Source organism: Sapajus apella, unplaced genomic scaffold, assembly GCF_009761245.1.
Source record: "Sapajus apella isolate SASKATOON/1434 unplaced genomic scaffold, GSC_monkey_1.0 scaffold23, whole genome shotgun sequence".
Taxonomy (NCBI): Eukaryota; Metazoa; Chordata; class Mammalia; order Primates; family Cebidae; genus Sapajus; species Sapajus apella.
This window is the reverse complement of record NW_022436963.1, coordinates 9,049,338-9,065,414: the sequence shown is the minus strand read 5'-3', so window position 1 is coordinate 9,065,414 and position 16,077 is coordinate 9,049,338. Positions and strand designations below refer to the sequence as shown.

The following is a 16,077-nucleotide window of genomic DNA, read 5'->3' as shown; positions in this document are numbered from 1 at the left end:
TGGAGTGCAGTGGTATGATCTCAGCTCACTGTCACCTCTACCTCCCTGGTTTAAGGGATCCTCCCACCTCAGCCTTCCTAGGAGCTGGGATTACAGGTGTGTGCCACCACAACTGGCTAATTTTTGTATTTTTAGTAGAGATAGGATTTCACCATGTTGGCAAGGCTGGTCTGGAACTCCTAGACCTCAGGTGGGTGATCCACCTGTCTCTGCCTCCCAAAGTGCTGGGCTTACAGGCTAATGACTTAACTTTAATAGAGAGTGTTAGAAAAGAGGCTGGCTAACTGAATGTCAGAAGATTTATGAATAGCATAGGAAGTTGGAAGAGATGATCCTAGCCAAGATCCTTTCAGAGTCAAAGGTCCTGATGATGAACCATCAGAAGGTGTCAGTATCTTGTTCCTTTGCTCCCATGAACAACAGAAACTGTGTGAAAATACTGTAAGGCAGAATGTCAAAGTTATGAAGGTAGAGGGAAATAAAGCCATAGCTACTTTGTTTTCCCTGGTGGTTATTCGGTGTATAAAGATTTAAGTAGTAGTGTGTTGTTTTCTGTTTTTCTCCCCAAACAGGTTTCTTACTTTTAAAATTCTCTACAGCTTTGGTGTGCTTTCTTTCTCTGAAAACTCTGGTCCTCCTAATATGTTGTTTTCAGGGTACTATATTTTGACAAGATTATCCTTAATCCAGTATTATAAAGCAGCATTTCAGAGAACTGTAGTTTGTGTCTATATATCAAAAAACCAGCCCTGTGGAACAAGTAGTGGTCTTTCTTTTTGGTTTTTGTTTTTGAGACAGGGTTTTGCTGTGTTGCCCAGGCTGGAGTACGATGGCACAATCATGGCTCACTGCAGCATTGAGGCTCCAGTGATCCTCCCACCTCAGCCTGGAACTACAGGTGTGCGCCACCATGCCCGGCTAATTTTTAAATTTTTAAGAGATGGGGCCTCCCTATGTTGCCCAGGCTGGTCTCAAACTCCTGGGCTCAAGTGATCCTACCAACTTGGCCTCCCAGTGTGCTGGGATTATAGGTGTGAGCCACTGTGCCTGGCCGCAACCGGTGTTTTGAGATCATTAATCATTAAAAATAAAGTAGCATCTGGTAAAATGTGTGCATTAGGATAGTGTAGCTTTTCCCAACAGTCAGGGAAGTGAGTTAGTAGTCACCATTCCCATTTACCAGAAACTGGGTTTTGGAGTGGCTTGCCTACCATAATTGTGGGTGGAGCTGACACTTGAATCTAGAACTTCTGACTTTCAGGCCAGTGTTCCTTCTGATATAAAAAACGCTACTGTTCTTTCCTAATACTGAGTTTAGAGACTTACTTGATCGCAAAATACAGTTTTTCCTTTTTTAAGCACAGCAGGTCTCTGGAGTAGGACGGCAGGCTACATTGGCTAAAGACTTGGCCTCTAACTTAAGTGCTGTCCCTAAGTTCCTTTTTGTCTAAAGGAAGTCTACAGCAAACATCACTACTGATGTCTGTGCATACTTGACCACCTACTTGAAAACAGGGATGCTAACACTTGTTCCAAAAAAATTCTAAGAATGTGAAGAGGGCAGTTATTTGTCAAATGTAATGGAATTGACTTGGCAGTACAGCAAAATGCTTAAGTTCTGCTGTGTTTTTTGTTTTGCATTGTTTTTTTTTGAGATGCAGTCATGCTATGTTGTCCAGGCTGGAGTGTAATGGCTGTTCGCAGGCGTGATCATACCGCACTGCAGCCTGGAACTCCTGCTCAAGTGATCATCCCTGGCCTTAGCCGACCTCAGCTTCCCAAGTAGCCGGGATCATAGGCGTGACACTTTGCTGGTTTACTCATTTTTCTGTTGAGGTATTATTGTGTTTCCTACTTTTACTATGCTATTTACACTCGACATAGTAGGTGGTGAATAAATACTAGTTAGTATCCTGGTTGGTCCAATGATCAGTAACAATTGATCTCAGAATACGACACTGCTTGAGACTAGGCCCTTGCTCCAGTGCTCAGAGAGATCCACAGGTTGCTGTGGAGGCCAATCTGCCCAACTTGGGGTCCCAGAAAGGTCTGGGGATGTGTGTTGAGTGAGTCACAGACAGCCAGGCCAAGGAAGGTGGAGGTGGCAGGATGGGGAGCCCTTGCTGGAGAAGGAACAGCTGAGTAAACGCACAGGTCTCTGAATCAGCAAGCTGAATGAGTGCACTGCAAGCCAACATTGGAGTTGTCATACTTGTTGAGCTGGTCATGTAACCTCCAGAGCCTTCATTTCCTTGTCTGTAGAAAGAAATACTGTCTACTTATTTGCAATTATGTGAAGATTCAATAAGGTAATATTTGTAAATATTCGCACTTGTACTTGGAACATCAACTGGCACAAAGTAGGCGTTCAATGTTATCCACTGTTACCATTACACTTTCATAATTGAGTAATACCTGATTATAATAATTATGAAGGGTGTCATTCCACGAATAATTTATTCCCTGGTCGTTGACTGCGAACGAGGTTGATAGGGATTCATAAACCAAAGAGCTTTCACAGAAGGAGGCCAGGGCTGGCTTCATAATCCAAGACAAGCGGCAGCGTGACGTCCCCACGTCCGGTCCTGGCCCAGGAGAATCTGCGCAGAGCGGCGCTCCCAGAGTCACGTGATCCGCAGCCCCGCCCGGACCGAATGGATCCCCGGCGACTGCAGCAGCGGCATCTGCGCCTGCGCGGAACTAAGCGCGCTCTACGGCGCGGTCCGCGGTTGAGGCGGCGCGAACAGCCAGGGGGCGGCGAATGGCTCTGAGGGGCCCCGCGGGCTTGGGTCCCGGCTGTCGAAGGCCGTTGGACGAGGCAGTGGCGGCTGCCGAGGGGCGCGAGGCGCCAGGCGTTCTGGCAGCGGGAGGCGCACCAGAGGACGAGGAAGAGGATGATGGCCGTGGCCGGGGCCTGCTGCGCTGGGACGGTTTCTCCGCCTGGCTGCACTGCGTTTGTGTGGTGGGCTTCGACTTGGAGCTGGGCCAGGCCGTGGAGGTGAGGCCCGGCCCAGCCCTGTCTCCGCGCTCCGCCCTCGCGCCGGGGCGGCTACAGCAAAGCCCTTGGCCGGCCGGCTGGCAGGCCTGGACCCCATCAGCCGCGCATCCGGGCGTGGCCAGTCTCCCCGCCGGCGCTCGGCGGGGCTGCGGTCCTAGGGCACTTCCCGTGGGAGGATCTTGGGCTGCGGCTAGGGGTGAAAAGTTCTCTCTAGGCCCCTCCTAAATACTTGTTGATGTTCATCTTTTTCTTTCTGTTCAATCCAGAGTGACAGGAATAACTAAAAGGGTTAGTAGCATCCACCCGGAGAAGCCTGCAGGCATGATGTTTGGTACTTTTTCAAGAAGGGAACAATGCCTGTAACAGATGAGGAACTCTAAGAGCCAGACTTGCACAACCAACTTTAAAGGCTCACATTGTTTTGGTCGTTTGCAGTAACTCTTAGAGCATTCCCCTCAGCCTGAGCCAAAATGCTTATCTAAGCATGCATTTTCTCCCTTCCTTCTTTTGTGCCTTATTTCTGTTATTTTTTTATGTTGCCTCTGGAACAGTGGGGTGAAACTAATATCAAGATGAATACAGGGAAAATCGTCTGCTTGTGAATCAGTCAATTTTTCCATCCTTATGAATGGCCCCTTATCGAAAGGCTTTAGAAACATCCACTCTTGAGGTTGTTTTAAGGTCCTTTTAGCATAAGGAATTGCTTGTCTTCATGTGTCCTAGGAAAAGGTTATCAGAGGGGCATTTGTTTGGACATTTTTGTTTTGTTTTTGTTTTTTTGGTATTGGTGACAAATTTTGATCTCGTTCTGACTGTAGTGGCCTGGTTGACTAAGAAAATCGGCTAGGGGGCGGGTTAATGCAAAACTACTGCTTTTGTATTGTATTTTAGAATTCCTAGTGGCATTCTGTACATACTTTTGATAGAATGAGTGAATATGTGAGCAATTGTTTATCTTATTAATGTAAGAAAAACAGCTCCCAAAGATTTTGAATAAGATTTATAAGCCATTTATTATTCATCTTGCCATGTTAACCTGAAGTTATATGTACAACAAGATACAGTTTAACCAGAAAGCATAAGAATGGGTGGTTGTAGTTTATTGTGTTTTTAAATTGCTGAAGGAGATCTTTTTGGATTCTCATCATTTGGGACATTCTTTATAACATGAGTATATGTCTTTTGACCAAATAAGCAGAATACTTAATAAAGTTGAGGTACTGCAAAAATGTGAATTATTAAAGGACTTATTTTGAGTTTTATTTTCCAAGGTGTATGCCACTGTATAGAGTTTTTTTTAGGTCAGAAGTTCTTAACTTTTTTGCTTTCTGGGTCTTTTAAAAATATGAACATTGTGAACTTTCCACTAGGAAGAGGCTTCGTGATACAAAATCATGTATGTGTTTCCATAGACTGAGTTTATCCATGGACCTTCTGTTCCATTGTCCCTACTTTAAGAATCACTGATTTTAGAATGTGTAGGATGAGGGTAGGGGAACATCCCTAAAAAAGGAAGGTTGAGGCTGCTGTGAGCCGTATTCGTGCCACTGCACTCCAGCCTGGGTGACAAAGTGAGACACTGTCCCCCAAAAAACCCAAACAAAACCCAGACTCTAAAGCTGGGCTGCCTAGGTTTGAATCCATGTGACTTTGGGCAAGTTACTTAGCTTGTTTGAGCCTCACATTCTTCCTTTTTATAACAGGATAACAGTATGTATATCATGACATTGTTGTGAGGATTAGGTAATTTAATGTTTATAAAGCATTTGGAACAGTTCCTGGGACACAGCAAGATGTATTTAAGCCTACATTTGAGAAGCATTGATTTTCTAGAAATTTCCTTTTTTTTTTTTTTTTCTCTTTTGATGGTTTTTGTTTCTTCCTGAAAACAGATCACATCATATCTTTTCTTTTTTTTGAGATGGAGTGTCACCCTGCCGCCCAGGCTGGAGGGCAATGGCATGATCTTTACTGCAACCTCTGCCCCTCAGGTTCAAACAACTCTTGCGCCTCAGCCTTCTCAGTAGCTGGGATTACAGCAACCTGCCATCGTGCCTGGCTAATTTTTATATTTTTGGAGAGACGGAGTTTCACCATGTTGCCCAGGCTGGTCTTGAACTCCTGACCTCAGGTGATTTACCTGCCTCAGCCTCCCAAAGTGCTGGGATTACAGGCATGAGCCACCATGCCTGGCTCCTTTTTCAGTGAAGAGAAACCCTGACTTTTGCTTTATGAAGTTCACCCTCAGTTTTCTCAATTGTAAAATGAATTGAGATACTAGAATCAATACCTTTTTTTAGTAGGGGAACTTTGTTCCCTGTGTAAACATAAATCTAATCTGGAACCTTAATGACTAATCTTGTTGAAATGGGGCTTATGTGTGTATCTTTGTTTGTCTACAACAGAGAAACTAATTTAAGCTACCTCAGACCTGTTTCCAGCTGTTTAAGACATAAACCTAGTTGGGCTTCAGAAAATGGCTAGCGTTCAGAACCAGGGAAACCTCTTGTTTTTGCTTTTTCTGTGTGTGTGTGTGTGTGGAGGAGTCTTGTTTATATTTCATGCTCCCTGCAAACTGGCTTCTTCCCCTTCTCTGATTTTTTTTTTTCCTTAGAGACATGGCCTGGCTTAGACTGGAGTGCAGTGGCATGATCATAGCTCACTATAGCCTTGAACTGCTAAGCTGGAGGGATCCTCCTGAGTATCTAGGACTACAGACATGCACCACCACACCCAGCTATTTTTTAATTTTTAGGTGGAGATGGAGTCTTGCTATCTTGCCCAGGTTGGCCTCAAACTTCTGGCCTCAAACTAACCTGCTGCCCCTGCCTCCCAAAGTACTGGGATTATAGGCGTGAGCCACCATGCCCAGCCCTTCTTCTCTGATCTTTAAGGTAGAAGTTAATGTTTTTAGCCACTTCAGTGAAAAAAGAGTGAATCTTTTTTTTTTTTTTTTTTTTTTTGAGACAGAGTTTCGCTCTTGTTACCCAGGCTGGAGTGCAATGGCGCGATCTCGGCTCACCGCAGCCTCTGCCTCCTGGGTTCAGGCAATTCTCCGCCTCAGCCTCCTGAGTAGCTGGGATTACAGGCACGTGCCACCATGCCCAGCTGATTTTTTGTATTTTTAGTAGAGACGGAGTTTCACCATGTTGACCAGGATGGCCTCGATCTCTTGACCTCGTGATCCACCCGCCTTGGCCTCCCAAAGTGCTGGGATTACGGGCGTGAGCCACTGCGCCCGGCCCAAGAGTGAATCTTTAACTCTCTCCCAAATGCCAGAGGAATATAATCTGGCCTGGTTTGGGGCAGGTTCCCATTGTGATACAATTGGCTAAAGACCTGAGTAGAAGCGGAAGTGGTTCACCGTGCATAAAATGTCTTTTATGGCCCTGTCCTAGGTGAAGGGGATGGTAAGGAGGTCTTTGAGCTAGGAAGAAACTGAACAAGATGTTAACTACAGCGGATGCGTGCTGAGCTGCTTTTCCCCTGAAGTGGCTCTGGAGGCATTACCACAGAATCAGTGTCCTCTGGAACAAGGTTTGAAACCTCCTGGGTTTTATATACTCTATCTCACTTTTAGCTTTGAAATTACCCATTATTTAGTAAAGCCTTAATTATCTAAATATAGAATTACCTTATTTATTCAAGTATTTTTTTTTCTGAGTGAATAACACTCATTGTTGCAAACTTGGCAAGTAAAGAAATTATAAACACTAGAAAATATCACTCTTAATTCTACTAAGAGGCAGCTGCTGTTAATATTTGGCATTTTTGTTGATGCTTTTTTTCTTTATATAATTTTGTAGCTGTCAAGGATTAATTTGATAGGAACAGAAACCTCAAATAAACCTAAGTAAAGGGATGTAGATTATAGGGATTCCAGGCAGTCTTTTGGAATCCAAGCGTGTGGGAAGCGGGGATGAACCTGTGGGATTTGGAAAGCCCCAGGCTTTTACATTTGCCCTTGTCTCTGGAGCTGTTTTTTTTGTTTTTTGTTTTTTTTGTCTTTGCTCTTTGCATGTCTGTTCCATTCTCCATGCTGAGACTGGTTTGTGTGCAGTGGCCTCAGTTTCTGATCCCTCATTACTCTGCTTGACTTTGGGTTTCCATGGTACTGATTTTAACCAAACTCTTTTTCTGAAATGGGGCTGAAGCTTAATACTGGAGTATCTGATTGGCTCAGCCCGGGACATGTGTCCCATTTTGTTCACCTGTGGTCAGGAGACAAGGTTTCAATAGCAGTAGCAGTCACTTAGGCTCACCCTGCAATAAGAGGGACACTACCAAAGCATGGTATGCAGCAGTCTCCTAAATGTGTCTACCATGAGTCTGCTTTTATTCACAAATACTCTCATAGTTTGTGAGATCATTAGACTTTTCATAAGCTGGGTGCTGTGGCTCACATCTGTAATCTCAGCACTTTGGGAGGCTGAGGCAGGTAGATCACTTGAGGTCAGGAGTTTGAGACCACCATGGCCAACATGATAAAACCCTGTCTCTACTAAAAAAAAAATACAAAAATTAGCCTGTATGGCGGCACGTTCCTGTAATCCCAGCTACTCAGGAGGCTGAGGCAGGAGGATCACTTGAACCGGGGAGGTGGAGACTACAGTGAACTGAGATCATACCATTGTACTCCAGTCTGGGCAACAGAGCAAGACTTTGTCACAAAAACAAAAGCAAAAAAGAACCAATTCTTCATAAATATAATTTTACAGACCATAAGTTATTTTCTGTTTGTTTGTTTGTTTTTTTGAGATGGTCTCACTCTGTCGCCCAGGCTGGAGTACAGCAATGCAGTGGCTCACTGAAGCCTTGAAACTCCCGGCTCAGGCGATCCTTCTGTCTCAGCTTCCCTGGTAGCTGATACTGCAGGCATATGCTTCTGTACCAGGCTGATTTTTGAATTTTTTTGTAGAGATGGGGCCTTGCTTTGTTGTCCAGGATGGCCTCAAATTCCTGGCTTCAAGGGATCCTCCTACCTCCGCCTCCTAAACTGCTGGGATTACAGGTGTGAGCCACTGTACCTGGCTGTCAGCCTGTTCTTTGAAACTTTGAAGCCAGGTATGGACTTTTCTCTAGCTATGAAAGTCTTAGAGGTCATAGTCTTCCAATAGAAGGCTGTTCCACCTACGTTGAAAATCTGTTATTTAGTGTAGTCACTTTCATCATTTCTCTTAGATTTTCTGGATAACTTGCTGTACTATCAGTCCTTGCTGCTTTACCTTGCACTTTTATATTATGGAGACAGCTTCTTTCCTTAAATCTCATAAATCTTCTGCTAGCTTCCAACTTTTCTTCTGCAGATTCCTCACCTCTCTCAGCCAAAACAGAGTTGAAAAGAGCTCTTGCTCTGAATTAGGCTTTGGCTTAGGAAATGTTGTAGCTGGTTTGCTCTTCTATCCAGACCACTCAGACTTTCTCCACATCAGCAATAAGGCTGTTTCAGTTTCTTATCATTCATGTGTTCACTGGAGTAGCACTTTCAATTTCCTTCAAGAACTTTTCCTTTGGCTGGGTGTGGTGGCTCAGGCCTGTAATCCCACCACTTTGGGAGGCTGGGGCAGGAGGATTCCTTGAGCCCTGGGGTTTGAGACCAGACCGGGCAACATGGTGAGACCCTGTTGCATAAAAGAAGAAAGAACTTTTCCTTTGCATTCACAAGTTGGCTGTTTGGTCCAAGAGGCCTAGCTTTTGGCCTGTCTCAGCTTTTGACATGCCTCCCTCATAAACTTAATCATTTCTAGCTTTTGATTTAAAGTGAGAGATGTGTGACTCTTCCTTTTATTTGAACACTTAGAGGCCATTATAGAGTTATTCATTGGCCCAACTGCAATATTCTCGTGTCTTAGGGAATAGGGGGGCCTGAGGAGAGGGAGAGAGATGGGGTAATGGGTGGTCAGTGGAGCTGTCGGAACACATGTATTTAAGAAATTTGCCATCTTTTATGGGCATGGTTTGTGGTGTTCCAAAACAATTGCAGTACTAACATCAAAGTAACTTATCACAGACCACTGTAACAGATACAATAGTAACAAAAAAGCTTGAAGTATTGTGAGAATTACCGAAATGTAACACAGAGACACAAAATGAACACAGTGTTGGAAAAATGATGCTGATAGACTTGCTTGAGGCAGGCTTGCCACAAACCTGTAACTTGCAGAAACTAGTAACTGCAAAGCACCATTAAATGATGCACAATAAAACAAGGTATGCCTATATTAATAAAAGGAGAAAGAAGAGTGGTATTGGAAGGCAACAAGCATTCACCGCCTTACCTGAGAGCAGTTATAATCTTTTTTTTTTTTTGAGTTGGAGTTTTGCTCTTGTTGCCCAGGCTGGAGTGCAATGGTGCGATCTTGGCTCACTGCGACCTCCGCCTCCCGGGTTCAAGTGATTCTCCTGCCTTAGCCACCTGAGTAACTGGGATTATAGGTGTGCATCACCACACCTGGTTAATTTTGTGTTTTTAGTAGAGATGGGGCTTCTCTATATTGGTCAGGCTGATCTTGAACTCCCAACCTCAGGTGATCTGCTCATCTTGGCTCCCCAAAGTGCTGGGATTACAGGCGCTTGCCACTACACCCAGCTGAGCAGTTATAATCTTATGTGATCGAAGGTTTATTTTTGAAAGATTTCTAAGCTGGGGTTTTACGCTATAAACTTTACTAACTTTGAGCTCTTTGAGAGCCAAGGGTATATATGCCTGAAAATTCTACACCATTATGTAACTTTGAAATAAAGGAACATCTCCTGTTTTACCTGGGATATGGAAATACCTGTTAATGCTAATTGAAAATGAGGCTAAATATTTATATCTTGGTAAATTTAAGCTTTTTTTTTTTTTAAATGGGGTCTCGCTATCTTGCCCAGGCTGGAGTGCAGTGGTACGATCTCCATTCACTGCAGCCTCCGCCTCCCAGGTTCAAGTGATTCTCTTGCCTCATGCTCCTGAGTATCTGGAACTACAGGTGCCTGCCACCATGCCTGGCTAATTTTTTTTATTGTTGTATTTTTAGTAGAGGTAGGATTTCACCATGTTGGTCAGGCAGGAATTTAAGCTATTTTTGTATCATTGGGATTCTGAGTTATTTTGGTCTTCTTATTATAAGAATCATCTGGGGGTATTTGTTACATATAAGGATTCTGGGGCTCATCCTAGATCTGCTTAATTAGAATCAATTCCAAATGATCATTATGGGTAGGCATGTTTGGAGTATGTTTTTGAATTTTCTCTTTATATATATACTTTTCTGTTTTTCTTGTAAACCAGCTGTTGTCAAAATGTGGTCTTGAGGATTTCTGGGCATCTCTGAGACCATGTTAGGAGACTTATAGGATCTTTTCAAACTATGTGTGGCTTTTCTTCATGTTCTTCAGCCAAAACAACATATTGCAATAGAATGAACATAGAATGATTCTGCCAAGAGCAAACATCAAAGCAAATGAAAGAAAAAAAGCAGATATGAGAATCTAGTTATTTCTGTTAGATCAGACATTAAAAATATTTACAAAGATGTCAACAGTGCCATCTTCTCAGTAAATTTTTTGTTTTATTTAGGAATACAGGTTGTATGTTCTTAATCTAAGCATTCAAAATCCAATACACTCCAAAATCTGAAACTTTCTGAGTACTGACATGATGCTTAAAGGAAATTTGCATTGGAGCATTTTAGATTTCAGGTTTTTGGATTTGTGATACCCAGCTGGGTAAGTATAATTCAAATATTCTAGAATCTGAAAAGATCTGAAACCCAAAACATTCTGATCCCACCAAGCATTTTGGATAAGGAATACTCAACCTGGATATAGTTACTTTTCATAAAAGAATATGTTGGCCGGGCGCAGCACCTTGTGCCTGTAATCCCAGCACTTTGGGAGGCTGAAGCGGGCAGATCACAAGGTCAGGAGATCGAGACCATGGTGAAACCTTGTCTCTGCTAAAATACAAAAAATTAGCAAGGCGTGATCATACACACCTGTAGTCCCAGCTACTTGGGAAGCTGAGGCAGGGGAATTGCTTGAACCTGGGAGGCAGAGGTTGCAGTGAGCCAAGATTGTACCACTGCACTCAAGCCTGGTGACAGACCAAGACTCCTTCTCAAAACAAACAAACAAACTATATATATATACATATATATGTGTGTGTATATATATATATATATATATATGTGTATATATATACGTATATATATACGTATATATATATGTATATATATATATAATAGGTTATCATTATTTTAGAATAAATTAACAATATTTTTAAAAATGATCACTTTTAGTTTCTCCAATGGTGAATGTTGATAGACATAATCATATGAACAAGAGTTCTTTGGGAGCCTCAATACATTTTGAACAGATAAAGGGATCTTGGAAACAAAAAGTTTGAGAGTTGCAGTTTTACACTGTCTGGCTTGAGATACTTTGATTAGTTGATTTGTGGGAGGCAGGCTAAAGTAGTAGTTAAGTGGATTGTAAAGTGAAACCAGGACTGGCATCCTGGCTCCAGTACTTACTAGATGTATTATTTTGATGAAGTCACTTGGTCTCTATGCTTCATCACCTCTGGTATATCACCTCTGGTATAAACAGGAACCAACTTCACAGAGTTCCCATAGAGAGTTAAATCAAGTGTGCAAGGCACTAAGCACAGTGTCTTGCACACATCAGGGGCCCAGCAACTTCTAACTGTATTGTGGTTGACAGCTTTAGAGGATGTGGATGTTGTTTCTTTGATTGTTCTATGACTTTAAACAGAAAATTTACTTTAAAGAGAAACATTACTTGTGTAATGTCTCATTTCTTTCTCCTTTTTTTTTTTTTTTTTTTTGAAATAGCATCTCACTTTGTTGCCCAGGCTGGAGTGCAGTGGCATGCAATCATGGCTCATGGCAGCCTTGAAATCTTGGATTCAAGTGATCCTCTGCCCTCAGTTTCACAAGTAGCTGGGACTACAGGTGTGTGACACTTTGCCCGGCTAAATTGTTTTATTTTTTGTGGAGTTAGGGTCTCACTGTGTTGCCCAGTGTGATCTTGAACTCCTGGGCTCAAGGGATCCTTCTGCCTCTGTCTCTGAAGTGTTGAGAACACAGGCATGAGCCATTGCGCCCAGCCTCATTTATTCCTTTCAGTCACTTAGTCTAATTATTAAGTAACATTACAGACTTTCTTTCTTTCCTTTCTTCTTTTTTCTCTCTTTCTTTCTTCTCTTTCTTTCTCTCTTTTTCACTTTCTCTTTCTTTCCTTCTGTCTTTCTCTTTCTCTCCTTCCTTCCGTCTGTCCTCCCTTCGTCTTTCTTTCCTTTCTTCTTTCTTTCTTTCCTTCTCTCTCTCTCTCTCTCTCTCTCTCCGCCTCTCTCCCTTCTACCTCCCAGGTTCATGCAGTTCTCCAGTCCCAGAATCCCAGTAACTGGGACTACAGGCGCATGCCACCACACCTGGCTAAATTTCTTATATTTTCAGTAGAGATGGGGTTTCACTGTGTTAGCCAGGATGGTCTCCATCTCTTGACCTCATGATCTGCCTGCCATGACCTCCCAAAATGCTGGGATTACAGGTGTGATATGCTCTCTCAGCTAGAGTGCAGTAGCATGATGACAGTGCACTACAGCCTGGACCTCCCAATCTCAAGCGATTCTCTCACCTCAGCCTGTCAAGTAGCTGGACTGCAGATGTGTACCACCACGCCTGGCTACTTTGTTTTTTGTTTTTTCGTAGAGACAGTGTTTTTCTGTGTTGCCCAGGCTGGTCTTGAACTCCTGGCCTCAAGCAATCTGCCTGCCTCGGCCTCCTCTAATACACCTGCCTTTGGCTCCCAAAGTGCTAGGATTATAGGCATGAGCCAGCATGCCTGGCCATAAACTCTTTTTAAATAAGGGAACTGAAATTTGAAGAGTAACTTGCCCCATATCACTTGCTTTATAAGCCAGAATTTGAATCCAGGTCCTTTTGATTGTGAAGCCTAATTTCCCACCACTATACTGTGTTATCCTGGGTGAAAAATTAAGCTACTTTTGTTAACTATTTAGGGAAGCTGAAGCTAAGAAGACATGAAATGCTAGTGGTAGCTTGAACTAAAATTTCTAAGTTCTTGGCACTAATAGTGTACCTCATTTCTCAAAGTGTTCCTGCTTACATGCTAATACTAAATGTAATAATAGTACCTAGGGCTATTTTGTGAGTTGTGTATGAACTACTTTTAGCTTTTTTGTGATCCTTTAGTTGGCAAAATGCTTTACTATCCTGTGAAATGTATAGTAGACGCTTTCTTCTGTTTGGACAAAAGAATAACTGAACCCAGACCAGTGTGACCTATGTCAGTGACATGAGGTTAGATATCCTGAATGTAGGTATTCTAGCTGATAACAGTTTATAACCATGAGTAGATGAAGTGAGATGATAATATTAATGGTTCCCATTTCTAGTGTATTGTGAGGATTAATTGATACAACACAGTGCCTGCTACAAGGAAAACACTAGATAAAGTTAGCAATTGTAATTATTTATTGAGTTTTTCCGAAATAATGAAATGGTTACTCTTTTGATCTAGTTTATTTGAATTCTATCAGTATTACTCATTTAGTGAATTCCTATCTAACCATAGAGTCCTTTTATAAGTAATACAGGATCAGTATGAAGGTAGCATCATTAAATTTTTGTTGATACCTATTATAATAGGAACACTAGGATTGTTTGGATAGGCCATCATAAGGACCTAACATGCACCAAGGACTCTATTCTATTCTATTCTATTCTATTCTATTCTATTCTATTCATCAGTAGATGAAGACATGAGAATCCTTGCTCTCCAGGATTTAACTGAAGAGACAAGTAAGAGCATAGAGTCGGCAGGGCAGGGTGGTTTACTCCTGTAATCCCAGCACTTTGAGAGGCCGAGGCGGGTGGATCACCTGAGGTCAGGAGTTCGAGACCAGCCTGGCCAACATGGTGAAACTCTGTCTCTACTAAAAATATTTAAAAATTAGCTGGATGTGGTGTTACATGCCTATAATCCCAGTACTTGGGTGGCTGAGGCAGGAGAATCACTTGAACTTGGGAATTGGAGGTTGCAGTGAGCCGAGGTGGTGTCACTGCACTCCAGCCTAGGCAACAAAACCAGGGTCTGTCTCAAAAAAAAAAAATAAGTAAAATAAATATATAAATATATATATATATATGGTCATTGGTCCAGAGACTAAGTGAAAATTTCTGGTGGAAGGTGAAAATTGATTCGAACCTTAAAGGCTGCATAATTTAAAATTTCAGCTTATATAATTAAAAAATCATACCCGATATTCATTGAGGAAAAATTACAGAAATTACCAAAAGAGGCAATATACTGTAAATCATTTATTTCCCCTGCTGGGTGGAATTTGACAGGCAGATAAATGGTGAATCAGTTCCTAAGCATGAGCAAGGGAAGAAGCAGGAAAGTTCAAAGCATCTTTAGAATTAATGAATAGATCATGTACTGAAATATTACAGTCTTCCAGATCTTCTTTTTTTTAAATTTATTTGTTTTTTTATTTATTTATTTATTTATTTTTTTCCAAAGACGAGGTTTCACCATGTTGGTCAGGCTGGTCTTGAACTCCCGACCTCAGGTGATCCGCCCGCTTTGGCCTCCAAAGTGCTTGGATTACAGGCGTGAACCACCACGCCCGGCCAGTCTTCCAGATCTTAAGGAAAACAGCAGTGTGTAAAGCAGTGAGAACAGAATATAATTTATGTTAAGAAAAAGTACATACATAATTTTTCTTTGTAAGATACATGGGAAATTGTTTAATAATGGTTATTGAAGGAAGGAAACCTCAAGGTCAATGGGAGAGAGACTATAATTTTGATTTTATGCCTTTATAAGGTTTGAATTATTGTGTCTGTGTTTCCATTTTTAAAACTTCAGATATTCACATATAAAATTCACACTTTTAAAGTGTATAATTAAGTGGTTTTGAATTTTTCGCAGGATTTGCAACTAACACCACTATAATTGCAGGACATTTTTCTTTTTTTTTTTTTTATGGAATGCTTCACAAATTTTTGTGTCATCCTTGCGCAGGGGCCATGCTAATCTTCTTTGTATCGTTCCAATTTTAGTATATATGCTGCTGAAGCGAGCACAGTACATTTTTCTTAACCCAAAAAGAAAACGCATACCCATTCCCCTTTTTCCCCAGCGCCTGGCAGCCACTAATATTCCGTCTCTATGCTTTTGCCTGTTATGTAGTTTTCCTGGGAGCGTAATCATACATATTCTTCCATGTCATAGTATGTATCTGCACTTTACTCCTCTTTATGGTTGAATAATATGCCATTGTGTGGATATATCACATTTTGTATATTCCTTATTTAATGGAAATTTGGATTGTTTCCTTTTTCTTTTCTTTTTTTTTTTTTTTAAAACAGAGTCTTGTTCTGTTATCCAGGCTAGAGTGCAGTGGCACGATCATAGCTCACTGCAGCATTGACCTCCTGGGCTCAAGCAATCTTCCTGCCTCAGACTCCTATGTAGCTGGGACTACAAGTGCCTGCCACCATGCCTGGCTAATTTTTAATTTTTTTGAGGAGACAGAGTCTCGCTATGTTGCCCAGGCTTGTTTATACTTTTTGGTTATTATGAATAATGCTACTATGAAAATTTGTGTACTAGTTCTTCACTTTTCTTGGATATATACTTAGCATTAAAATTGCAGGTCTATACTGTAACTCTGTGTTGTAACTTCTTGAGAAACTGCCAAACTGTTTTCCACTAGTGCTACATGAGGGTTCCAATTTCTCTGCATGTTTGCCAACCCTTGTTATTGTCTGTCCTTTTGATTACAGCTGTCCTAGTGGGTATGAGTGGTGTCTTACTGTGATTTTATTTGCATTTCCCTGATAACTAATGCTAAACCGTGTTTTTTCATATGCTTCTTGGCCATTTTCATTTTAACTTTTTGGAGAAGTGTCTATTCACATTTTTGCTCATTTTAAAATTGTGTTGTCTTTTTATCATTATATTGTAAGAGTTTTTTATGTATTCTGTATACTAGACCCCTACTGGATATATGAATTATGTCTTTTTTTTTTTTTTTTTTTTTT

At 41.7% G+C, this 16,077-nt stretch overlaps 1 protein-coding gene and 1 non-coding gene across 9 annotated transcripts in view; one reads left to right on the top strand and one right to left on the bottom strand.

Annotated features, from left to right (window-relative positions):
- Positions 1 to 16,077, top strand: part of DENND6A (DENN domain containing 6A) — a 135,833-nt gene that overhangs the window by 62,515 nt on the left and 57,241 nt on the right. For 5 of the 8 annotated variants that reach the window (XM_032289574.1, XM_032289577.1, XM_032289575.1 and 2 more), the window contains exon 1: positions 2,681 to 2,998. The exons of the other annotated variants lie outside the window; for them this stretch is intronic. In XM_032289574.1, the coding sequence (XP_032145465.1) occupies positions 2,762 to 2,998 (237 nt within the window). In that variant the 5' untranslated portion in view covers positions 2,681 to 2,761. Of the gene's footprint in view, positions 1 to 2,680; positions 2,999 to 16,077 lie in introns of those variants that run through there. 8 annotated transcript variants of the gene reach the window in all.
- LOC116559635 lies at positions 15,011 to 15,117 on the bottom strand. The gene has a single exon (XR_004272541.1). It is a non-coding gene; the product is annotated as a U6 spliceosomal RNA (small nuclear RNA).